The 26,414-nt window shown below is 37.4% G+C and overlaps 3 protein-coding genes across 4 annotated transcripts in view; 2 read left to right on the top strand and 1 right to left on the bottom strand.

Moving 5' to 3' along the window:
- Positions 1-3,525: 3,525 nt before the first annotated feature.
- LOC137265944 (uncharacterized) lies at positions 3,526-10,811 on the top strand. The gene is made up of 10 exons (XM_067801428.1): positions 3,526-3,671; positions 4,030-4,995; positions 5,113-5,190; positions 5,820-5,928; positions 6,364-6,518; positions 7,027-7,198; positions 7,603-7,767; positions 8,665-8,843; positions 9,586-9,825; positions 10,201-10,811. Exons 1-10 carry the CDS (start codon positions 3,552-3,554, stop codon positions 10,630-10,632), a joined length of 2,616 nt encoding a protein of 871 aa, XP_067657529.1. The 5' UTR covers positions 3,526-3,551; the 3' UTR covers positions 10,633-10,811.
- A 1,212-nt stretch (positions 10,812-12,023) lies between these two features.
- On the bottom strand, positions 12,024-23,431 carry LOC137265322 (ribonuclease P protein subunit p30-like). The gene is made up of 11 exons (XM_067800691.1): positions 23,336-23,431; positions 20,341-20,405; positions 19,004-19,063; positions 16,731-16,805; positions 16,115-16,180; positions 15,856-15,945; positions 15,131-15,247; positions 14,821-14,850; positions 14,663-14,700; positions 14,367-14,446; positions 12,024-12,214 (listed from the first exon to the last, which is right to left on the bottom strand). Exons 1-11 carry the CDS (start codon positions 23,409-23,411, stop codon positions 12,048-12,050), a joined length of 864 nt encoding a protein of 287 aa, XP_067656792.1. The 5' UTR covers positions 23,412-23,431; the 3' UTR covers positions 12,024-12,047.
- A 144-nt stretch (positions 23,432-23,575) lies between these two features.
- LOC137265318 (F-box/WD repeat-containing protein 1A-like) overlaps positions 23,576-26,414 on the top strand; it is a 29,274-nt gene continuing 26,435 nt past the window's right edge. For both annotated transcript variants that reach the window (XM_067800687.1, XM_067800686.1), the window contains exon 1: positions 23,576-23,753. In XM_067800687.1, the coding sequence (XP_067656788.1) occupies positions 23,688-23,753 (66 nt within the window). In that variant the 5' untranslated portion in view covers positions 23,576-23,687. The remainder of the gene's footprint in view (positions 23,754-26,414) is intronic.

Below are 26,414 nucleotides of genomic sequence, written 5' to 3'. Positions count from 1 at the left end.
TCAAATGTCAGCTTTCTAAAACAGGTGTACTTCAGTTTTTGACTCCTTGACACAAACACATTCAATGTCTCACCCTTCTCTGACATTCAGAAACAATGCCTTGTCCAGTTGGAATCAGAGTGAAACAAAGGTTATATTCTAATTAACTGAAGCTGATTTAGACCTTCAGCCATGGATTAGTGATTAGTTGGCATCAGAGTTGTTTTCTGGCAGATTAGGAAAACAAAACATTTCAATGTGTTACATTAAACAAGTATATATGACATACATGTTAGACTGGGCTCTTGACTAAGTAGTGGTGTAGCTAAGAGGTTTCAGTGTTCACTCATCATCCAGTAGGCCAAGGTTCAATTCCAAACATGCAAGTAGAACCAAGTAAACCATACTCACTCACTCACATTTGAATGCTGTAGTGAAACACCTTTGAAATGGAATGAGAATGACCGATCTGTACATAGATTTGATATCGGTCACTTATGGACAAATATTTTTTCATGTTTTGTGTTATATACTGAGGGAAAAAAGTAAGGGATTACAGGAAAGCAGAAGTGTTCCTTTAGTTTTTTCCAGGTTTCTTCACAAGCATTGTATCGCATAGTATGTGAAGAAACCAGGAAAAAACAGTAACACTTGTGCTTGCATGTGATCCTGTATTTTGTTTCCCTCAGTATATCATCTGACACATTAGTGGATTCATCCATGTTTGATTTCCATTGAATCTTGATGTTACACATCTGAAATGCAAAAAGACAATAGCTTCCTTTTCGCATGACCTTCAGATGTGGAACCAGATGGTTTTATTTTTATTGTTTTTGACAACATCTGTCATGCTTGAGATCTTTTTCATTGTAAAATTCATGTAAGTTTGTTTCGTCTATGAATTTCATTTTTATATATTTCACAGTGTTGTTACTTCAAGGCCGTTTTTTTTTTCTTCAATGTTGTTGACAATTCTGTTGAAAGGTAATCAGGATTCTGAGATGTGCCATGACACTTGGAATGAACAGTTCATGGATACCGAGTAGGTGTACATTGCAGACAGTCATATTTATGAGGTACGGATTTGTAAACTTGTCATTTTGTGTCGGGAAAAACTACAGTGCCATTTTTCTATTGGGGCAGTGCCTTGGAACCAAGAATACATTTTTCAATGAAACGTTGCACTGGAATTTTTTTTTAACAAATTTGAACATTTGAACGTTTTATACCAGTAAGTATACTATTCTTTGGGACATTTCCTATGAAATCACTTGTATCTATGAAGGTACCAGACTAGTGGTATGAACGTTTCAGTGTTTTGTTTGAGATTCATTTTCATGATATATTTTCTCATTGTTCCTGACATATACTTGTCTGTGGTTTGTTAATTATTGTTACCCATCTGTAAAATGTGTGATTCCTGTATTGTTTTTACAAACTTTTCAATAAAAGAATTATTTTGAGTTTTTTGTTTGTGTTACTTGTGTTATAAGATCTCGTCTATAATATCTACACCACCAAAGACAGTTTGTACTTTCCGTTTTGGAAAATGACGTCGTAATTTAGAATGTACCAATCACGAGCACTTCCGGTTCAATTATTCGTCTGCTACTCAAAAAGCAAACTGCATTAACATCAACAGCTATGTTATTAAAAGGTAAATGAGTTCTTCACTTATTTGTGATTGAAGTTTGACCACTCGCCCTAATGTTTTACTCTCAAAACATTTTCATTTCAGCGTTAGATACAGGTTTTGTTGAAACGCACTGTACAAAATAATAGGATGCTGCGGCGAACACGCTACACGCGTGGATCGTCAACTTGTATCTTCTTGTTATGGACTAACTTTTAATCCAGAAGATCTACACTGTACCACTAGCCCATATATTTCCAAACAAATAATGAATGTCAGCAATGCACCGTCCTTTATTTGATCTTTTCACATAGGATAGTGTGTTTCCTACATTTGTGAAATCAACTGTTTCAAGGCAATGTTGATCTTGATCTTGATTTTGATCTACTTATTATGGCATAATTTAACATAACTTTGCCTTTTCTATAATTTAGTATCGTGGTTTGAGGATTCTGTTTTTGTATATAATATTTTTTTTAATCCTCATATTAGATAGATCTATATGGGTTTTTGGATACTTAAAATTTATTCGTCGTTATCGTTTTACATTATTCCAACAACTGAAAACATCTCACTAACTTGTAAAAAGATAAGTTTATCATACACACAAAACCTTCGTTCAAGAATTGCAGTGTCTATATGACACAACACCCGTGTAAGTAGTGCCGTCCGAAATTATCCGACGGTATATGACTACGATCTGTATATAATTTGGAAGTTAAACTTGACCTTTGACTCGAGTTCTCCATTTATGAGTGTACTGAAACAAATTACTCTTTGAATGTACTTGACCTTTAATATTCAGAGCATTTGAAATGAGTACTGAGTTCTTCGGCATTTTCGGCCTAGTTCTCGTCTTTATATAAAGACTTTATATAAAGAAACTAGCCCGATAATGCCGAAGAACTCGGTCCCATTCACCAATATTTATCATCTATCGTCGAGCATATCTATCTAGAATCTTACGCGTTGTGTTGTTTTACGCGTTGTGTTAGAATGACATAGTTGTTTAAACCACAAAACACATTTGTCTTATATTCATGAGTCTTCGGTTCTCGAATATCATTTTTAAATGTGGACGTATGCCCTAGTTTTAAGAGAAAGAAGAAACAAGTTATGGTTGATAAATATTACTGAACCAGATCTGTAGATCATCCGTATCGATCCTGATCTTTGGGATCAATGGGATGCTGTGTATTATTCGATTGTTTATTTACCACTTGTACGACATACAAGATCAGACTACATAATCTGGCACAGTAGACCGAGGATCGCTAAATCCATCGCACCAGAAGCATGACACAAATTATCTCAACCAATGGGGTATATGTTATCGTACTACCCAGACCATCATATGATCAGATGTAGACCATATATATGCCGGTGTTGGGTGACCCGGAGGATCTGCAACAATGTTGTCAGTTTTCACCTTCAAGGAGGATAGGTTTTCACATGTTTTTTTGGTTCAAGTAGGCAGGTTATTTCATGCAGTATTCCAGGAATACGGTTAAAATACACGGTATTAGGTTTTGCGAATGCTTACAAAACTGATGGAACTGGCACAAGCAAAGACTTCTTGCTGACGTTTGATGAACTCTGTCCTATATGTAAATATTCCAAACACACAAACTGTGAAAGTGGGTAGAAACATACACTTGATCGTGGATTGGTTCAAAGTGGTACATGTCTGAGACTTGCATCACTAGGGGATTCTTCCTGATCAAAACGACACGACGTGTTATAACTGGAGTGCTGTTCACAGTCGCCTTAAAACCCAACCTACTCGCCCCAAATACCCAATCTTGAAACCATTCCTTTTTCGGGGAGTAGGGCAGTGCAACAGTAACGGAGGATATTCTGTAAGAAGATGTATGCTCGTAATTCAGTGAACATGATTCTCGCTTTCTCTCCAGCAACATAAAAGGAGAGTTGGACAGTCATGTTGGGAATAGCAAAATCAGCTGCATCCTTTTTTCTTCAACCTGTTGTACCCTTCTTTTGGGCTGGAGACGATAAGGAGCATAATTCCTGGAAAACACATTTTGAGAAGAGAATTCAGGTAACTGTATTAGTCAAAGATTAGAAAAATAACTAATCTTGCGGAGATTAATCTATGAAAATAGAAACTGAGTTTGGAGTTTCAAGAATGCCTGGTACCAGAATGAAATACTTCTCACAGCAGTTTATTCATCTGGTTTTAATTGGTAGATACATGTAAAACGCGTAACTCGCATCAAGGACTTGAAGTTTTAAGAAACCGTTACATCAAGTACGCTGTTTTATTCTCTTCCTCCAAATGTCATGTTTCAAGGCCTCTTGGTTCATATCGAATTCTTGTTTAAAAGTGTTAAATTCTGAATAATGTTTGCAGAAACGTATGAAGATATAACCGATAAGCAGTCTTACCTCCATTTCAGACAGGTGACTTTGGCCTCACGCTGCAGGCAGTGCTGCCGAGTAGGTTGGCACCCAGGTTTTTACAGAGAGACAAGATGGTGAAACAAGTGGAGACAGTGCTTTCCCACATGTCCGTCTCGGAACCAGAGGGAAGTTCTGAAGAACTGTTCACGGGCTCGACAGCGGGTCTTAATGGACAACACCTACTTAATCTCAGCGCGAATTGGGATGAGACCCGAAAGGCGTCTGTCGGTAAACGCTCCTCTTTGAGTTTAGAGGAATTTGTAAAATCAGAGATGCTTGTGAATGATATGGAAACATTTCTTAAAGAGTTCGATCTGGCATGCGAAGATCCCGATGTAAAAGATGATACTGAGTCCAGTAGCTTTGATGAAACTGTTGAGGACACTTTGGGGTTCGTTTCACCAGATGAACACTACACAGGAGACTCTCTGAAATGGGAAGGGAAAGTGTATGCCCCGAACCGTCCGGACGACTCACATAGTGCCCAGCCTATTGATAGTTCTGACGGTTTATTGGACCACGGTGGAGTACAGCTGCCAAACAATGACAGTCAAGAAGGGACGTCTGAAAGTGCAGATCCTTCAAACTGCAAGACACAGGAATGCACTGATAGCTTAGGTTTACATGAAACTGTGAGTGCATCACATTTGCAGAGTAATATGCAGCCGTCTGACAGTCTTCAAGAACAAAGTGACGAAGTTGAAGACGTAGCTCGGAAAAGCAGCCAACAGAACACTAACAATTCGGGAGATGACAAGAATACTAGAAGGTTTAAGAACAAAGTATGTCCGATTCAAACCAACCAGAATAACCACGCAGCTGATAATCCTTCACATTTTCCAGGAAAACGGAATAAACTGGGAATGACAAATATGGCGTACCAAACGTCAGGAACCTCGGTTGACTTTGCAGAGTCATCCAAGAAGTTCATAAAGGCGGTTTTAACGAACAGCGCAGAAAAGGTAACCAGCAAGAAGTACATGATTTGCGCATTACATTTTGATTAAATCAAGCATGATTAAAACAATCACTCATTTTGTTTGGGAGATTTCAACAGAAGTCATTGAATTTCGTTGCAGTTGAACTTTGAGGTTATGAAAGATGACTCATCCTTGAAGGGTAGCGAGGGATACAAACACTACAAACTGTTTACGACGGTGAGATAAATAGATTGCGAATACAGGATGGTATTAATAATCCTTTTTTTTTCATTTTGCCGTTAAGGCTCCATGATATATTCCAACTGAGAAATTGTTGTCTTGGTAAGTCTTTTAGATTATGTAGTGAAAAAACACGAAATTAGTAAGAGTGTCCAGGTTTCCCACTCTGTATGAACCACAAAAATGCATTTCTGCAGATGTGATTTAGTCCAGTCGAGATCTAAGTTACAATTCATCTTCAATGACCCATCATGCTTGTCGTACGAGTCAACTAACAGGGTCAGGTTTTTGGAATCACTTATATGTCAAAAATTATGTCATCATATCCCTTACTGCCTTGTTCGATGCTGTCGACGTCACTCACTGAATCGTCTGGCCCAGATTCTATTTATCCAGACATCCATCGTATAGCAAAACATACACACAAAATCGGGGCCTAGATTTTCGAAGCTTTCATAGCGTAACGTAAAGTAGCCGTAAGTTAATGGCACTCACTACAATCTTAGCGCCAAGCGAGCTTCCAAAATCTAGGCCCAGAATGCGATATTCCTTTATTAACAGTGTTACTATTAGTAAACATTCATGTATGTCATTATGTCATGGGTACTAATCATAACATTCTACAGATAGAATACGCGACAGATCTGAAACGCCTAGAGCAAGTGAAGGAGCAGATTGTCTCTGAGTACAAGTGGAAAATACGAACAGTTGAAGAACTTCGGGAGGCAGCTAACGGTAAACGGTGTCTCTTAAAAACAAGAAAGTGTAATTCAGTGGTTAGTGTCGATATATTCATGAAGCATGTATCTTGGATTAATGGAATATGGTTTGGTCACAAAATATGCATGTGTATTACAGTGGACAAGATATCTGTATGTATCTGCATGTATTTCAGTGTCTTGTCAAATACCATTGAATACTGTGAATCATAAGTGCATCATATCAGCTCTCAAATATGCAGCAAGGAAAATAGCTAAGCCAAATATATTCAAACCCAACAACTCCAGTGAAGTGTTACTGTTTACAGTTTGATTTTTGTATCTTTATGTCTGTGGTTACATGTTGAATTGAGTTAGCTGACAAATCATGGAGATGGGCTAGGATGGGTTGACAACCTATAGGTGTAATGAAAGGAATATATGAGGGGGTTATACTTTGCATTACTTTCAGCTTATTACCAGGACCCTGCTGGGAGTGGCAGGAAGAGATGGATTGAGTTGAGGAGGGAGATTGACCAGCACAGCAAACACAGCATGACCGACACCAGAGCCAAGTTGGCAACACTGACACATTACACACCCATCTTCACTTACGCTGTTATGATAGTATGTGCAGCCAGTGGATATATTATAGATCAATATACTGTCAACTGTATAGCATGTTGCTATTTGTTTCGGATTCTTTTATATGTATTTTGTCCACAAAATGTTATTTTCATATTTTGAAAAATCTTTTTACTATATTGATTAGAAATAAGAAATGTTAATGCATATATTTTTGTGACTCCTGTTTGGCACTAAGTCATGTTTGCAATTTGAAGCAAGGTAGGTAATATGTAGAGAGTACTGATGGCTGAAGGAGCATCAAATAATCAGTTTATGTGGTCTGTATCTATACATCTGTTACATTTCAGTACTGTAATCCAATATAAAAATATGTGATTTGTTTAATAACTCATTCTTAGGAGCACAGCCTGCATTGGGAATTCAGAAAATTTCTTTGAAAAGGATCATTATAAGAAAGACACTGCTGACAGATTGTTCAATATCACACTGAAAATTGATAAAATTCTACAAATTAGTCAGTTCATGATCAAAGCTGCTGTTTCACTAGCTGCAGGTTCTGATGCTTGGTGTGATGATTTCCCTCAATGGTGTGGCTACTGTGGACGCTGCATCAAGGCTGCTGTTGCAGGATAACACCAGAACTGCCTTGGGTGTAGAAACTGTGGACAAGAGGCAAGAAGTCAACATGTGGGTGGGCCCTTCATCTCGTTTCTTCATAGGTAAGGTGTCAAAGGGATCAGACACAATCCACTTTTATCATCTGCAAAAAATATTTAAAGTTTAAGGTATTTATGTGCTGACAGATAGTAACCTGGAATACATGTGAATATTGGCTGGCTGTCAATATGACAATGTGACATGGGCAGTCCCAGGTGGTAGGTATCTTTGTTGTATTCATTTTTGGACTAGCCTGTACTCTTGATGGTGGTTAATCAATGCATCAGCTTATACAAGCGATCTCGGCTGTATTGCTCTTGGATTGAGGCATTTCTTGCTGTTCCATGGACAGGCAGTTAATGTGTATTTTCATCTTGACCTAGTATGGCATTCACACACCAATCATATATTTTCAAGAAACACAAATGATCATATGGAACATTATCAGTATTTGTTGTACCTGCAGGAATGGGTGCACTGCTGAGTGTGTGTATGAGAGATGATCACAATCTGCACATGCGGGGCGTCGCACTGAACTACAGTACAGAAAGAACTCTGGGGTGTTGTGAGGTGCATGCCAGGAACACAGCAGGGACTACAACCAAGGAGGAGTGCCACTCACTTACATTAGGTATTGTATTTCTTGCCCTTCTCAAGTCCTTGGATACATTTGTGGGCAATTAGATACAGTCTCGGAGTTTAAATAAAAGAATTTTTAACACTGACATCTGATTTGAGCACAATTAGTCCAAGTCTTTTCTTTATTCACTTGCATTTCAGTACAAATTATATTCTTTGAAATAAGGCTATTCAGATGTAATCTGGGAGAATATTCAGCCCTAATATTGTCTTATCTGTGGTGTTGTTTGACATTATATTTTTATTTGTATGTACGCTACTCTTGCAAATATCAAATTTTAATATTCAATGAGATAAGCAGGCTACTTGTGAATCATTTTGGATTTATAATTAATCCACACTGTAGTATGTGAATAGGTGCTTAGGTTGCCTGTTGGGTGGTGTTTTATTTAAACTATGCACAAAGAGTTCAGTTTGTTAATGAACTAACTAGTTCAAAAACTGAAACCTTTTTGACAATAGCAAACAGGCTATTTAATACTCCTTCACTGACACTTTCAGTTACAACTCTGTAAAATGTGGGTACCCTGGTAATATACAGGAGAAATAATAGACTGCTATGTAAAGATTCGGTCTAAACAGGTGGTACTATAAAGATTACACACTTTGTTTTGAGGCTTCTTGCAGTCCATTACTGGAGCTGAGTGGTTTACAGACAATACAGTGAGCATCTTTGTCCATGACTTGTAAATTAAGAAGACGTTCAACATTTTTTGTGCTTGTAGACCACCACATTTAGTAATTTACCATCAAATCATCTGCAGATCATTCTTACAAACAAGGGATAATAATAATCACTTTCTACCCATAGCATTAATTATTCTTTGTTCACAATGTATATTCCTATTGCAAACCTTACAGATGTACACACTCTTGTTGGTACTTGCAGGTGTAGGTAACTGGAGGGAAGTGCCCTGTGGCCAGAGACAGCCTGGGGAGAACTATGTGCAGCATGTCCTCAAGCCCTGCTGTACTGATGAGAGGGGCACCTGCTTACTCATATCACATGAACACTGCAGTTTTCTTGGAGGAACATTTCATGAAAGGGAAAAGGAGCACTGTTCTCAGGTTAAATATCCCACATCTTATTCTTTATTGTGTCAGGGTTTGTTTACCTTCACAGGTCTAGGCCCAATGACAATCATGGTCAGAATTAGTTTCAGCAAAGAATAGTAAGTGTAGGAGATTAATTTATGTCATTATATCTCATTTGCATAGACCAGTGTGTATGATGTCAGTCACTGGATGGTCTGGACCAAACTTGATAATTTACAGACTGCCATCACATAATCGAACAGCAAAAGAATCACAAGATTTTTAAAAAATAAAATCTCATAAAAGGAAGTGTTTGTGTTTATGTCTCCCTTTTAAAACTTGACAAAAAAGCTAGAGGTGCTTTTCCTTTGCTGTTCAGTATACATTTTGCTGGAGTTCAGCATTACATAACAAAGGAAATAAACAAGAGGTTGAGGTGCAGTCATTTCATAATATTCATCCAATACTTTTGATATGCTGACGTTAAAGGTTTTGATAACATTTTGTGGTTATTTTGGGGCTAGTTATAAATGTGTAACTGTATCTGGAACTAGCCCATGTCACTACCAGTATGTCCCACTTCCATCAAATGTCATGTATTTCATGTTCGCATTGAAAATTCACATTAATGTTTAACAATCATTCTTTTAATAATTATTACACAGATTCATCTGAGTTTTAACTGTCCATGCATGTTATCTATTCTTACATCTTCTTAGATTCACGGAGCATATTATTTTAACATATTTGCTAACACCATTTAAATGACTAACAGGTAAATTGTCCAAGCGAAATCTGCCAAATGGGTGGAATGTCATCTGATACTCATAAGCCATGGCTTCCTAGTTCCTACCAGTGGTGGCGCCCACTCTTATCTCTTGTGTACACCCATGGTGTAGTGCACTTGTTGTTGCTGCTGCTGGCCGAATGGATGCTCCTGCGGCAAGTGGAGATGTCAGCTGGGTGTTTGAGAATGGGCATCATCTATGTCCTCTGTGGAGTCGCAGGTGGAATGGCAAGTGTTACTGTTTCCTTGATTTACGTTTAATAGGATTTACTGCAGCAGACTCTCATCTTGAAACAAATACATGTACTGTAATTGTATTGTGAACATCAAAAATCTTTTTGTTTTCTTACATCAAGTGTTTAAAATGAAATGGATTTGGGGGTCTTCATCTTATCAAGTGGTACTTGAATCTATGGACTCTCCGAATCTATAGCTTTGAAAATGAAGGCAAGCATCCTTGATGTTCAAGTTCAGTTACAAACAATATATAAAAAATAACACACTGAAACATTTAATTACTAATTTTAATATATAGGAATGAAGCATAAAATGTCAGCACAAGTGTGACCAAATTTATGCAAGATGTTTCTTTTCTATTTGCAGTGTGCGTCTGTTATCTCCCCCTACACACCCCAGGTTTGCACAACAGCTGCCGTAATGGGTGCTCTGGGTGTTCTACAGATGGAGCTTGTCGAGGCTTGGACCCTTCTCCCTCGACCGTGGCTGGAGCTTGTCAAGATCTATGGCCTCCTAGCTTTTGCTTTGATAACAGGAACTTTGCCTTTGATCAACAACTTTGCCATTATCACTGGCTTCCTTACAGGCCATATGAGTGCAGTTGCACTGCTTCCATACATTAATCTCCGACTTTGGAGCAAAAGGAGTCGTGTAGCCGCAGTGTTTGTGTCAATTGCATTGTTATTACTGTTGTACTTTGTCATCATTTACAGCTTCCATCATCTACAGAATCTGTACACATGCAAATGGTGCCGAAAACTTGAGTGTGTAGAATATGCTCAGCACATGTGCCCATAGCCATGATATTCCCATATATACCTCAGACAGTCATGTTGTATCATGATATGCCATTACTTGTGTCAGGGGTTGATGTAACTGCCTGTCCTAACTGCAGAAGTTCAACCACTATCCCAGAAGGTTGGTTGATTATCTATTTCACCCATGAAATAGTCATAAAATGTAATTTTACAAAATTGCAATGTTCATTTGTTATACTTTTGCAGGTCCATTCTTTTAGTGCCAGTTGGCAATGCTTGGCAGCAGGTGGTATGACCTGTAATGATTTGTATTAGAATTGGTCTTCAGCAACCCTTGCTTGTCGTACAAGATAACTAATGGGATCAAGTGATCAGGCTTGCTGATTTGAAAGACATGTGTCATGATACCCCTTTTGTGTGGATTGATGCTCGAGCTGTAGATCACTGGACTGTCTTGTCCAGACTTGATTACTTACAGATATGTAGTTCAAAAATTGTTGACTGTGGTGTTCAATAACAAACAGTACCTTCATGTTATTTGTTCTTACGTTTGGTTAATATGTTCCTAACTGTGCCTACAGGATGAGGATTTCCAACAGAAACATCACAACATTTGAATGCATCATGGTCAAGAAAACTAGAGATTGTGATGTTGAAAAGACTTCAAAATATTTTGATATCACAAGCTTGTCAAATCTCTCACTGACCTGTAACCTGCATTTGGACATTTATGACAAAAAGCTACAAAAAGTTAAAAGAAAGGTGTCACACACTTGAGAGTGTTTACAATACATGTTTACAATACAGTTTGCAATAAGCTACAAAAAGTTAAAAGAAAGGTGTCACACACTTGAGAGTGTTTACAATACATGTTTACAATACAGTTTGCAATATTCCAGCTATGTGGCAGCAGCCTGTAAATATTTGAGTCTGGACAGACAATCCATGATGAACAGCATGAGCATTGATCTACGCAACTGACATGTCACAACCAAGTTAGCAAGCCTGACAACCCAATCCCGTTACAACATAGGTTTTTGAAGATCAGTTGTAACCTGTATCTTAATTGGTCACACACTTACCTACAAACATAGGTAGCCTATATGGCTACTAAATTAACAGGCAGTAATGTCACATATTGTCCTAAAGTATATTTCCATTTGTGACAAGTGAGTCAAATACTATCAAACTTCACACATCCTTGTATGACAACCATAAGTGTGATAAAAACCTGTAGTACTGCATATCATAAATAAAAACAAAAACATTTAGGACATTAATTCAAAATATGGTATCTCCCGTATTCAGTATCATGATCTGTGAATCCTGGTATCAGGCTGCAACTATGATAGAATAGACAATAAGTAGTAGTGTAATACTTGCCCCCCCCCCCCCCCCCCCCCAAAAAAAAAACATGAATGAAAGCAAACACTACTTGAAACGCAATTTATTTATCTATTTATTCTTGCCCTTCTTCTTCTTTCTTTTCTTCTTCTTGGGCTCATCTTCCGTACTATCATCTTCAGCCAGCACACTACTGCCATACTTGTCCATGGTCCAAGTGGTACCAGATGCAGGTAACTTGCTCACAGATATCACAGATTTCGAGATTTTCCTTGAATCTAGAAAGTGCAATCCAGTTGAAGAGTTAGGACAAAGGCATGTTTGTCAGTAAGACTGAAAGGGCCAATTGTTTCAAAATCTTCATCGTATCCAGAATAATTGTGCCAGAATAGTTATTCTAAGATGCTTCGGTGAAAGATCAAAGGCGCCGACAATACTTTATCAGACAATAATGTGCACTTTCTGCATTATGTCACAATGTAACCGACGTCACGATGGTTGTCAGTTTCCATCGCCTCGTACAGCCTCCTATAGTAAACTGCTTAGCTGTGTGATAAAACTGCAAACCAAGAAACGGCTTGCTGTTGTTTCACACAGCTAACATCACGGGTGGAAACATTACGTTTATGGTTTCTGCAGGATAAAATGTCTCATAGTTTGACTAAACATTTTACAGAGACATGGTAATGTTTGCAATATATACATTCCCACAATGCAATCGTGGAATGTCGCATGACTAGTCAGCTTCAGCTCAATGTACTGATCTAAACTTTCGTTGATAGTAGAAATGAGACAGTCATATTGCCTTGTATGGTCTAAGAGAATCACAGATGTAATTAAAATGAACTAGAGAAGATATTTAACCCGAACGTACACCGTCACCAAACTGTTCATCATTTGTTTTTTCGGTAACGTTTGTCTTAACATAGGGGGGCTGACATGTCAAAAGAACAGCGCATCAGTTAGCCCTGTGCGAGGATTCTTAATTTAGGTCACAGACACCGTTGTTTGTTTTCTGCCATAGATTAATCAAAATTAGGCTTAGAAATTATTAAATATGGCATCTTAGAAAAGGTATACAGTTCACTCTACCACCATGTATAGTGTAATAAAGCACACTTTTGCCCTGAACTATTAGATCCTTGAAGCACTCAGATGCAAGCGTCCTCGTGCTTTAACTATAATAGTTCAGAGCGAAAGTGTGCTTTATTACACTATACCTGGTGGAAGAACGACATGTTTTTCTTAACTCTATGTCCAAAGTCTAGCCATATCACACCTGTCCGTCAGAGAATTTCCTTTAAAGTTCTCTGCATCACCTATAAGTGTGTAACAGGGGCTGCTCCTACTTATCTCTGTGAACTACTTCAGCTACACAGACCAGCAAGATCTCTCATATCTGCTTCACAGACCCTCCTACGTGTACCAAAAGTCAGGACAGTCAGGTTTCGCCAAAGATCCTTTGTGTCTTCTGCAGCTACGGATAGGAACAGCCTTCCCCCACACTCTTAAACTGCACCATCATACTCAGCATTCCGATCATATCTGAAAACTTATCTGTTCCAAAAAGCCTTCCCTTCATGTTGATGTGTATCAAATGAACATAATTTAATCCTGTGCTATGTGACTTTCAACACTGGGCACTTCGAGCAAGCATTATGCATGGAGAAATGCGCATTACAGATGGACTATATTATTATCATTATAATTGAACTGAAACATAACTATTTTCACTTAGTTCAAACTCAACTTCTAAAGTGCACATCAACTAGAGTGACAGTATCACAAAACTGCAGAGCAAGAAGTATGGCAGTATTTATGATTTGACAACTCTGACAGTTAGGATCAAGTATATTTCACTTTTGCTATGTTGAAACATTTAAGAAAAATCCCCCGGAATCAGGGTTGGAGTATTTCTAAACCTTTTCTTCTCTTAAAAGGCAACTTACTGCATCTAAAACTTGGCATGTCACTGTACGTGGAATATTGTGGGCCAGTGCGTAATCAATCAGTGGTTTGTAATGTCATGTGCAGAACACTACCATACAGACGGAATATTGCAAGTACTGAGTAAGCAACAAACTAATGGGCTTGTAGCTTAAATCAAATTCAGCTTCTACATAACAGGATGTGGCAGTAACAGTTTTTAACCACCTCCCCACATGAAACAGGGGAACTGTCCCGAGTCTAATTTGTCATTTCACATCAGTGTATGTATGCTGTCATTGGTAAATGGGAGAATGAGTGATTATGGTCTTACCCCTTTCTCAGCTTTATTCAGGCAATTTCAGAGAATGGGATACTAGAAATGATCTTCACAAGTGTTACCAACTGTGAGCAATGAATTTTGAACTGTATCTTAAGTTAGACAGGTAAACACTGACCCCACTGGCCCAAATGATAAATATAACTCATATTGAGAATACTCACCCGCATGTTTTAATACAGCTCTACAATTCTTGGCAACAGCATTCTTAGCATTTTCATGATTTAAACCAAACATAAGACCCCTGGTATATTGTTAAGGACATAGTGCAATAATTTGCATAAATACACAACATAAAAGTCAGTTGAAAATAATATTGAATCTTTGCAAAAGTGTTGCCATGAAATGTAATGCATGAAGATTTACTCCAAAATATGTTGAAGCTTGTTTAACTGTGGTCAATAAAAAAAGTATATTGAGTAACTGATTTTACTTGGTTGTAATATCTGTGAAAGGATACAGGTTTACAACATCATATGGACCTCTAAGCTCCATTGCCTGGAAAATATGACATGACACCATACAGAATTATATATGACAATTGCAACAGAGTAGTTTCATAGTACTGTTCATGAACATTTGAAAAAGGTTGCCAAGTGTCAGAGTCTAATTACTTACCATTTCACAGCCACTGCTAAGAATTATGTTCTGAAACAAAATAACAGTTTTAGTAGTACAAAGTCTGCTTATTGATTTGACATGGGATGCATAGAAGCGTAATTATTCCAAAATACTGACTTCAACTCAAAGATATATCAGCATTTATTTCAAGAACCTTGTTATCATGCAAAGTATGACAATCCAAGGGAGAGTAAATTATCTCCCCTTGGACCACTTCTTAATCAGTATAGTCCTGTCTCGTAAAATATATTCATACTGAAATGTGCAGCTGACAGAAAAGTGTGTTATCATTACAGACATATTTTACCTTTCCTTTTGTGACTGATGCGAGGGCAATTGCTGATGCTATGACATTTCTTCTCAGTGTTGAATCACGTACAGTAGGACTGTATTTGATTTCAAAGTGGATGCCTCTTTCAATAGCCTAATAAATACATATATTATTTTGTAAAAAGAAATAAATGTGCAAACGAAATGTATGCATATTGCCACTGATGTATTCACCCTGCTTCAATGCCATCATATCAAAAGTAATTGCATACCACAAATGTATACAACAGTTGAATATTCACCTTTTCTAAATACACAGAGAAATGAAAAGCTGACTCTTAATATAACCCCATTTCCTAAACAGTGTTTGCATTAACACAGAAATCAGCGTTTTTCAAGCAAAAAAAAAAATAAGAAAATTACGCAAAAAATATCTTGCATGCATGTTTTGGATGCATAGGTTCTGACCTGCTTAATTTTATTAAGTAGACTAACACAGCAAAATATAAAGAAAAAACAAGAAATTTTGAAATGATTCAGGATTATAATGAAAATTTCATTCGCTAAAGATTTGGACTACATATATTTACAAATTTATTTCTGCATACACTCATACAAAACCTACTGTGAACACCAATAAAATTATTGGCTGTCTACATTTAACAATAGCCTTAAGCTAAAATAAGCTAAAATATGCACAAAGAGTTGTGCTATTGACAACGTGAATATGACTGGTGACAGAAAGCAAAAAATTAAACATACCATATTTATTGAGGGTTTCTTGAAATAGTATGGCATTTTCTCTGTCATATCTACAGAAATGATATCCACGTTAAGTACAGCACAAGCCATCTGAAACAATGAAAGAGTTCCCAATAGAGTTCATGAAGAATTGCTGTAAATGATTCACTTTCAAATACATCTTACTGTTTTACACATGCATGCAGGTGTGCTGGGTATGCGATTTCATTTCAATTTCAAATGAAGAACACATATTACAAAACAACAGACAATGACATACATGAAATGTTTTCTCTGATGTGGGTTCAACAGCAACCAAATCATAGGCTTGTACCTCAGGGGACCCCTGTAACACAAGGAAACTATATTCATGAAACAACATTGTATCTTTTATGCAGCTTTATGGAAAGAGATATTTTACATAAGCTTGGTGATATATTCACTGTAATAGAATTTCAGAATAAAAATTGAGGTAAGAATGACTGAGTAGAATCTTGCTTTTTCAAGCAAAATCCCAGCAGGTTGTTACAAGAAGGGGCTTCTAGCCCGGACTCCAGACGCAGATCATTCATATCTCTAAAACAGAACATTCTCAGTCCTTGCTGTCCATGAAATAACATTATTGGTCAGGTTCTCAACATGAGAATGAAACCCTGGTCTTGACCTTGATAAGTGAAAACTGACTTACCAGCCAGGTTTCAGTCACATTTGTCATCTGAAGTTTAACAAATGAGGTTAATGACACCTTCAAGTACCAAAGGGCCCACAAACTAATTTCTACAACTCTTCATGAAGGTATGCTACCTTGACACACAAAATGGACAGTCAACACAAAGATAAAATGCATATGATTCTTTCTAAATGTATCTGGTTCTGTCCAGTCAAGTAATACTCACCAGCTTGTGTGTCTGAGATGGATCTTCTATAGTAGCTGTCAGTCGACTTAACTGTGTCAGTGAACGGCGTTTTTTCTGACAATAAACAAATCACTCAATTAATTACCATTGTAACCAAGTAATGTACAGACAATTACTATTTCAACTATTCAACAGTGGAACTTTACAGTATAGTCACCATGTTAAATATCAGATCAGAGAACTTTTTCTTTTGAAAGGACACTACTGAATGGATCAGTAATCGTGAGATCACTGAATTTTGGAGCCATACAAAAAACTAAAACTCAATATATGACATAACAAATGTGAATTATTTTAAGCACAGCATACCGTATATATATATGGAACTAATAAATATACAGTGCGTAAACTTTTTAAATGTTGATTATTTATCAAAGCTAACCATGATTTTTGTGAAAACATAGTTTTAGAATTAATCCATAGTAATCTCCCCTTAGTAACAACACAATGTCACACATTTCCTACAAATATTTTGGCCTATGTTACATATACTGGGGCCATATGCAGTCACTTTAACTTCCTGTTGGTGCAACAAAAGACATATTATCCATTAGGACATATATGGAATGTCAACAATTGCTCCACACATCGAAACCTGTTGCATGCAGTGTTGTCAGTGTTTGCTGACCTTTCTCAATCAAAAGGTGTGAGTAGGATATTCGAAAACAGAACTCCACTGAGAGTTGGACATTTAGAGGGGAGAAGGGGGGAGGGTGGGAAAGAATCAACATTTGTGGGTCAAACAATTTACAAAGATAATCGATTTTCAACTAATAATGATATGCCTCTAAGTCTGTGAATTATACAGAATTATCTCCCTTCAACAGTTTGTTAAATGACAGTGGTCACATCAAGCAATGCAAACAAGCTAACTAATCTTAATTCTTAAATAAAGCTCACACAAAAGCTAAGATTTCATTTACTCATTTATTCAACTATTAATCCAATGCCAAGGGGTCACTGATCAAGAAAACAAACAGTCAACAATGTGAGTGATAGACAAGCTAAATGGGAACTTCACAAACTTGGTTTGATGTACAAATAAACTTGGAACTTGGTTTGATGTACAAATAAGCTTGGAACCAACTTGTTGGTATCTGTGCCACTGAACGATGCATTGTTGCTTTATTTGAAAATGCAGTGTTGCATCAAGAAATGTGGGATTAAGGGGGACATCACCCTCAACTGTTCCAAAAGAGGGGAATCTGACACTAAGCAGGTAGAGAGGGGAATCACATATTGACTAAAGATAGGTATTTACTGTTATGATGATGCCATCACAACAACGCTTAACTATTCACATGAGTTTTCTCACCTGGCCTTTGGCTCAATGCTTGTGAAATAAACCTCTCTCTTTCTCAGCTTTTCATGCTGTAACAGCAGCAGTATAGGGAACTTCCTTATCTGGATCTGGGATCTGGGCTTATCTAGCATTATATACAAGCTGACTTGCATGAAGCTTGTGAAGCTTTTTCAGGGGGAAGATTATGGTATAACTTATCACTTTGAATGAACGAGCAAAAAAAGACGAATTTGTCAGCAATGACAGTAAAGCAATCAAACATCCCTAGACAAGACTGTTTACCATTTCACATCCTCATGATTTAGCGGTGATTTTCTAAATGAATACTGTTGCAGTGATCACAAAAATATGTAATTTAGTTACCTTTATTACATATTATAACACTGAAATGTGTGGTTTTGATTAGTGATTTTATTGCGTCTGAAGTGACGCAGTGTTTTCATTTGCACTTTACACTGCATCATATACAGAGGTTTTTCATGTCAAGGGGAACCCTGTCCAAGGGACACAACTCTATGAGGTTCACTTGAACTAATGGTCGGCCTGTAAAGGAGGTGAGATCAACTTAATGTAATGTTGCATTAATTCGTTTGCACTCTTTATTTAATATTGCAATGTAAATTGACAGTTTATTTGGGAATAAATATACAGTACTTCAGTGCTGATAGTTAGTACCATCAGAAGAAATGCCTAGTCTATTTTTTGGAAAGTCTGGTGTGAAATAGTGCCTTTAACCCTGTGAGTTAAAAAAAGGTCTTCAACTTATACTGGTCATAATATTTGACTTAAATGATTCAGTCGCTAGGCGTGGGGACTTGGTTGAAGGGATCACCATCACTGAGTGGGGCATTGCTCACATCAACAACTGGACTGTGTAGTTCTGTCTGGATTATTCTGACCATACAGGTGGAATACACAGTAAACCCTTAGTAAACAACTGTAAACATACCTTCAAGAATTGGATATCTGATTTCCTCAGCTCATGCTTCTTTGGTGTTGGTATTGTGGTCTGCAGGGTTAAAATTTGTTACAAAACATAAGTTACATTTGTAAGAATCAATAATGTTCAAGGTCATGCTGCTCGAGAGGAACTGCACAGGAAGGCAATGTACACTGTACACAAGGACTGGCCTAGAAAAAATACATGTTGCATCCCTTTGGACACAGAATAATATTCATTGTACTGAATTCTTGACAGGAAATATAAATTTCTGCAATTACAGTAATTTCAAAATCTTACAGACAGTACACTGAATAATTTCATAAAGGGACTCTGACTTCAGTCTCCAGTAAAGGCCCTTCAAATGAGGAGTCTCAAGGTTAAGGTTAGAGGTTAAGGTAAAACTGCCGAGCGTAACCGAAGAGGAACAATAATGTGTTTGTTCACAATACATACCATGATGAATGATGACAATGTTACAACATGAGATATCAATAACATTAGCAGGATATTCAAAACAAAATGTCTCAATCAGAAATCAGACATTTCAAGTTAACTAGTGAGGTATATTTGAAATTAGGTTTGTAAAACGGCATAGGCTTATGATCTACAGAGGTTTTTCATACATCTTTCAATGAATGCCCATCACATCCAGCCTAATCTTTATTTATTGTCATTATAAATATGTCTCTATTTTGGAAAATATCTTGGCCCTGTCTGGAAGGAATTTTAGCACTTTTTGCCTCATGGATCTATACAGGATTTCCAATGAAGGAAACTGTTCTCATAACGCTCAAATTGGTCTGTGAAACACATCTCCCCTACAAATTCATACCATTTATCACTACTATTCAACATCTGGGAAACTTGTAATTCCATTTTGGCAATTTTACCGGACATTTTCTAAATACTTGGGAGTAATACTCTGAGTAGGTCGAGATCAAACATCATACTTAGAACTGAAATTGGTTTGATGCTTTTACTGGATATTTGTTATCATGAAGCTATTTCAGTCTGGCTATTCATCATAATAAAGGACTCATGAAGGTCTGGGATAGAATAGGCCTTTAGCAACCCATGATCCCATAAAAAGGTGACTATGCATGTCATAAGAGGCAACTAACGGGATTGGGTGGTCAGACTTGCTGATCTGGTTCACACGTCATGGGTTTTCAGTTAAGCAGATTGATGTTCATGCTGTTGATCAGTGGAGTGTCTGGTCCAGACTTGATTATTTACAGACTGCCACACAGTTGAAATATTGCTAAGTGCAGCGTAAAACTAACTCACTCACTCAATCACTCATAACAAAGGGCCCAGGAAAACTGAGAACAAGTCTACCATACCTGCGACGCACCTTTCCCTTTCAAATCCTTCAACAGGACGTTCAGGCCAACACACTCATATCCAACTACAAGAAACAAAAACATATTTAAGATATCAGTCATAGGTCAAATGAATGAACAGGAATAGAAATAATTTGGGTGTTCTCTTGACTCAAGGCATACAAAAAAATAGAATTTGTATTTTACAATATCATGTTTCTACTTTCGTGCCTTATTTTAATTTTGCTCTTTTACTAAAGAGGATCAGAAAAAGAGAAAAAGGTTTCACATCTGTCATAAGAAATACCAATTCTGGCATGAACGCAACCAACAATTCATCAGTCTTAACAGTACTGAAATTATATCACAGTCTGATATTTACAACTTTGTTAAAACCCACATGGGCATGGTGCTCAAATCCCCAAAACAGGGTGAACCAGGACGAATCATGTTTGTTGTGTGCACAATGGAATAAAACTCTGTAGAGATGACTGGTACATTGCACAACTGTGGCACCCCTGACCCCAAAACACCCCTGACCTGAGGTCAAAGGGTATGCTCAAATGTTCAGCTGATAGCATCCCATAAGCTCCTGGTAGTTTATGAGTAAGCTAGTCAGCATCATTCATCATAACAGTGACAAGCCATTAGACAGCTAGATTCCTTAATGAATAAAAATAATTCATTGTACAATGTAATGAGAATAACTTAACACATTTATTACTCTCTCATACCATGTCCAATTTATGCAACTTTTAAACAGGAAATCATTAAACAAATGTGTCACCAAATTAATTCAAGTGTCAACCTCTAGCCTTAAATGTCTCTTTAAGAAAATGTCAAAAGTCCTTCCAGTTAACCCTGACAATAATCCACTGGATATGAAAATGGGACACTGTATTCTGATAGGATAGGTTATAGAATATTTATATAGCACACATTTCCACACACTAGTGCATGCTCAAGACACTGGTATTTTTCCCTCGATCACTGGATGTCAATCTCAACAGCACATCATAATATCAATCTCAACGCCCTGAGGAGTATACAACTCTTGCAGCCACTAGGCTCATTGAGCTATTGTCACTTTCTCATCCTAACAAGGTACCCATTAACAGCTGGGTGGACTGCGACACATGGTCACAGTACTTTGTCCAAGTTCACTGCACACTGCTCTACAAGCAACTAGGTGCAACTATGGTCATATACCAATGGATTTGTGGGTACATTTAAATGCACAGGGTAGTGTACAGTACATCCGGGGATGTGACAACACTGATAGAATCTGCACACAAAGCTGATTCCCAGGTTTTAACACTCGGTCACAGGTGGGCTTCATCCCAACACCTCAACTTCGCTGAATCACAGCCTGGCGCCTCAGCCAGTTGTGCCACCATACCACTAACAACACTTTGTAACATTTTTCAAATACATTTAAAGCCCTGTCAATCAAACATCAGTACACCTGATTTTTTTCTGTCATTGTATTGTGAAATTTGTCTATATCATGGCCAATCTAATTGCAAGTATTTCATGAGGCTTGGTGGTATAAGCAAAACAACCCTTCACAAAATAAATATAATAGAAAGTATTTTTCTTGTTGGAGGATAGAGATGTCAGTTGAACCAAGTAACATCTGATGCCTAACATTCCACTGTGACACTACTCTATGTCATGATTAATTTCACTGCAAGTATTTTGGCAGGATCAGTAGTAAGCAGTGTTGGGAGTGGGTTAAAATTTCATAATTAATGATTGGTTCACTGAAATCCATCAATCACTGAAAATAATTAGTTAGCATCATTTATGAAAAGTTCATGGTTGCTATTTTTAACACAAAAAAAATATAGAAAAAACAGGTAGTCGTTTCAGGATGTGTTTAGCAAACTGCACCTCACCAAGGACAACTAGTACGTTAGGAGAATAAATTTCTTGGGGCCTTTAGGATAAATTCAATCATAACTAGGAACAAGCTCATGAGATATTACAGATAAAACCAACATTGTGACAAATATTTTTCATGACAAATGTGTTCCAGAATTGTTTGTGTTTGATCAACTACTTAGCCATTTAGTCACTGCAACCAATCTTCAAACATTTTGATTAATCAGACCACCACCAGTAGTAAGCTGACATACTGAGATAACTGTTTGTATGTTGGTTGGATACAATTAGAATGTAACCTATGCGCACAAAGGAACTATTGAAGATCTGTATTCCCAGTATCAGTACAAGTACCTATGCAACTACCAGCCCCTTCAAAACCATAGTCCTATTTTGTGCCCTATTTTGCATGGTATTTTCATCTAGGTCATTAAGTTTGTTATTTTCACTTTTTGTGCTATTGGGAGTAGTGCATTTTATCTGGTGCACTTTTTCAGATTATATTTTGACTATTGTGGAGGCTAGGATTGAAGTTGCCTGTCTGAAGGTGAACATGGCTATGTGGATAATCTAACTTGTCAATATGCAACCTGTGGACTGCAAAGCTATCACCTTTGTGCAGTAGCCATTTTCATCAAAAAACCTGATACTTTTGTTTAAAGAGGTAACTGGCCCGCACTCTACATTGCAAACCCTACAGACTACAACATGATGACTAACTGTAAGGATCACAAAACGGTGTTTGATCAGAAAGTGGTAGCTAACACTTACGATCGCTACAAGGTGATTTAAAAGTAATGGGATTCCAATGGCTATGGGTGAGTTGGGTAATCCTACCAGCACAAGAGATCTGAGAAGCAACAGTCTGAGCAAATTAATGCCACAGTAAGTCGTACCAGATAACATGGATTCTTGTTATATTCATCTGAGGCAGACTTCACAATCACATATAACCCTACAAACTTGCTACTCCTGAAAAAGCAGGACGGGTCATGCCCTCAAATGGTGAGGTAATGTTTAAGACATAACTATGTTCCACGAGATATAACTACCCATTAACACACACTGACTACATATTTCCTACCTACAGCATCGGACTATGGATAGCTATGAATAAGATGTTGACATGTACGTTTTATTGCTAGTGTGAGAGTATCCTCGGTGGTTTCATCATCTGCAGGAAGGCAAAGATCTGAAAAGGCCGCCATATTTGTTTGAAAACCGGAACCATGAGACATGTGCTCGGTCCTCTCCTAATCATTGAAAATAGTTTTGATATATCTTTCCAAAAATATATTTGTTTAATATTCCAAAAAAACATGACTATCTGGAAAATTGATCGATATTTCATAAAAATTCATCTCGCGTGAACGAGAAACATGACGTCATAGATCCTGTCCCTAATATGGGAACAATCTGCAAGGGTGGATACTGAATTTCGCCCGATTTTCTAACCTTCTACTCTCTTTCTTCATATAGTGAACATGTCATTTATGGAAACAACAATGGAAACGTGTAGTTCTATAGATGATAGGCCCGATGAGAAAAGGGTAAGGTCAATAAATCGGTAACAAAGAGTCACTAATCGGTTATTTCTGGACGCCATTTTTAGAATGTTCTGAGATGTCTTGGCTTGTCAAATGGAATCGACAAGTTTTGTCTGCCTGTATATTATTACGTTCTTCACATTCTTGTCTGTGCTGTGGTTGTTTCTTATGAACACATATAAATGTTAACGGTACTCTATGTGATATGAACAACGCCCCATTTGGGGTCTGTGTAAATATTTGAGGAAGTGAAACTTGGAATTTTGACAGGTGAATCTCCACCTTGTGAAAACTGACTGATCTAGTATGCTTTCAGAAACACATGGTCAGTCGAGATCAATTTCATAAACCCCAAATAATAACTAGCATAGCTGTATTTTCGAACAATTTATTAGCTCAGTTTTGAGACTCGTGTTGGTGACCAATCCAACATGCGTGTTTGCACTAACGATGTTAAAAAGGAATTCTTTGGAAAGAGTTCTACCCGTACCCCCTCTTTTTACATTTCTACATAGCACTGAAATATGTTCATTGTATTTGAATGTATATTAAGTTAAGATGAGGTATGTATTTCAGTCTGTAATTTTGGCTTTTGATTGGGGGTACTATTGCGGGACTCTTGCCGTGTCCCCTCCCTTCTTTGGTAGAAATGGAGTCAATGCCCAGTCGATTCCAACATTGAAATAAGTTTATTGATTTTAGGGTGTTTTTTTTTTACCAGTTCTAGTTTTTAAATGTAGATATATGGCTAGGTTAGTTCATATGAATAAACTCGTATTCCAGCCAAGGCCTACATCGAGTTTATACGGCGAGTGCATTTTCTTTGACGCACCTTTCCGCAAGAAATTTGAGCGGAACGGTTTAAGGCAAAAACAGACTGAAAACTCAACCTATCGACTGATATTTTTGCAGATTTTGTTAAAACAAACATTCATCGTAAATGCGGGACACTTATCTCCAACAAAATATACTCATTTTATTTTTGATAAGTTTTGAAACATATATATCCCCTCGACTGCCGGCCATTGTGGATATGTAAAGGAGAGGCTGCTTAAAAAACGGAATCCATGAAAACGGACTATGACGCTCTGCAGTAGGCGGGAGGGGAAACGAAACGTTAGTGGTATATAGCATTGTTTATGGACGGTACATTTCAGGTTCCGAGATGTCATAAGACCTACAATGCCATTTCTAGATGTTTTTTGGTATTGAATAGGTGTGCATAGTGTTCTTATTATCCAAATGGGAAAGGTTTGGGTTTTTTTCAGAAACGACATTAGCATGGTGTTACATCTCTCATGCTACTACCTTGATAAAGACTGAAGTTCCTATAACGTTTGAAGTCTAAGGATTAAGTCGGTGGTGAAAATCAGGCTTCGAATTCCAATTTGTGAAGTCCATTTCTGGTGTCGCCCGTCTCGATAGTCCTGGAATATAACACCGGGGAGTGAAACTAAACTCTACCACTCACTCTAATACCCACTTGCAATACGTAAGGTACACACGCGTGTTATTGATGATCTATTAGAATGTTTGCCATTTACACATGTTGGGCACATATTTTCAGAACGTTTTTCGACAACTGCCAAGCTATCTAATATGCGACATTTTAGGAAGACTTCTGTCTCTTGTATGGGGAAGAGCCGTATTATTTCAGTCGACTTTATTAAATATTTGGTGGACGTCCTGCTCTAACGTCTATAATGTCCCTCCCCTCTAGCGATGAGCTAGCCCCAAGTTAAGTGTAAATATACGACCCTTCCTCCATCAAACAGTGATGCGTATAATTAGTTATTATGTTTATATAGTAATATGTATGAATATGAATCTAAGAATGTTATGCGTAATTAGTGCTCAAGTAATTCTCGGTACTTGATGTTCTGTTTATAGAGCTATATGTGTGGATGTGAACGTATGATGTTTACTTCGTTTCGTGAAACTGTAGGTGTGGTCTTTAGCAGACATCTTGCAAGTACCATGTCCCCGTTTAACCACCTCCCACTTGTATTTACTGAAGCGTAATTGAAAACGTTTTTAGTTGTGTTAGTTTTGTAAAGTCAATTGTTGGGCCTCCCCTGTTAACCTTCTTGGAGAGGGATTTGAAGCGAATGTGCCCGCATATGAAACACTATCAAATTATTCTTGATGAAATACAATCCCAAGAGCGTGTGTCATACAGTTTTTCTTGTCTTGGAAATACATTCACCGATTTGTTGAATATGTCTTCTTTCAGTGTCATGTAACTTGCGTAATGGCGCCACTTTATTACTGAAGGATAGGAACTGTATGGTGTAGAAATGTAGGACGTAGAGGAAATGAAACATTTGAATGAATCAGTGACGAAATCCTAATTTGGAAATATGTCAACTTTACAAAGTGCATGAAAGTGAAAACTGTCATCTCGTAAGACCCAATATGTATACTACATGCACACTGCCATTATGATGATGGTGTAGAATTATAATTACTTACAGTGATTCATTTCTTTTGAGAGTAATCAATGTAATTTTAAGAGTTCAGTGAATGGTGCGATGATATGTGGGATCCTGAAATGTCTACAAACGATGAAAAAATGAGTTAAGTTCGTTTCCCCGCAACCACAGTCAATTTATCGCTAACCGTTTTAGTGCGATTCCACTTTTTGGTTAACCAGTCAAAATGTCC

Source organism: Haliotis asinina, chromosome 15 (assembly GCF_037392515.1).
Source record: "Haliotis asinina isolate JCU_RB_2024 chromosome 15, JCU_Hal_asi_v2, whole genome shotgun sequence".
NCBI lineage: Eukaryota > Metazoa > Mollusca > Gastropoda > Lepetellida > Haliotidae > Haliotis > Haliotis asinina.
The sequence above is the reverse complement of the archived record's forward strand: the minus strand, read 5'-3'. Positions and strand labels throughout refer to the sequence as shown.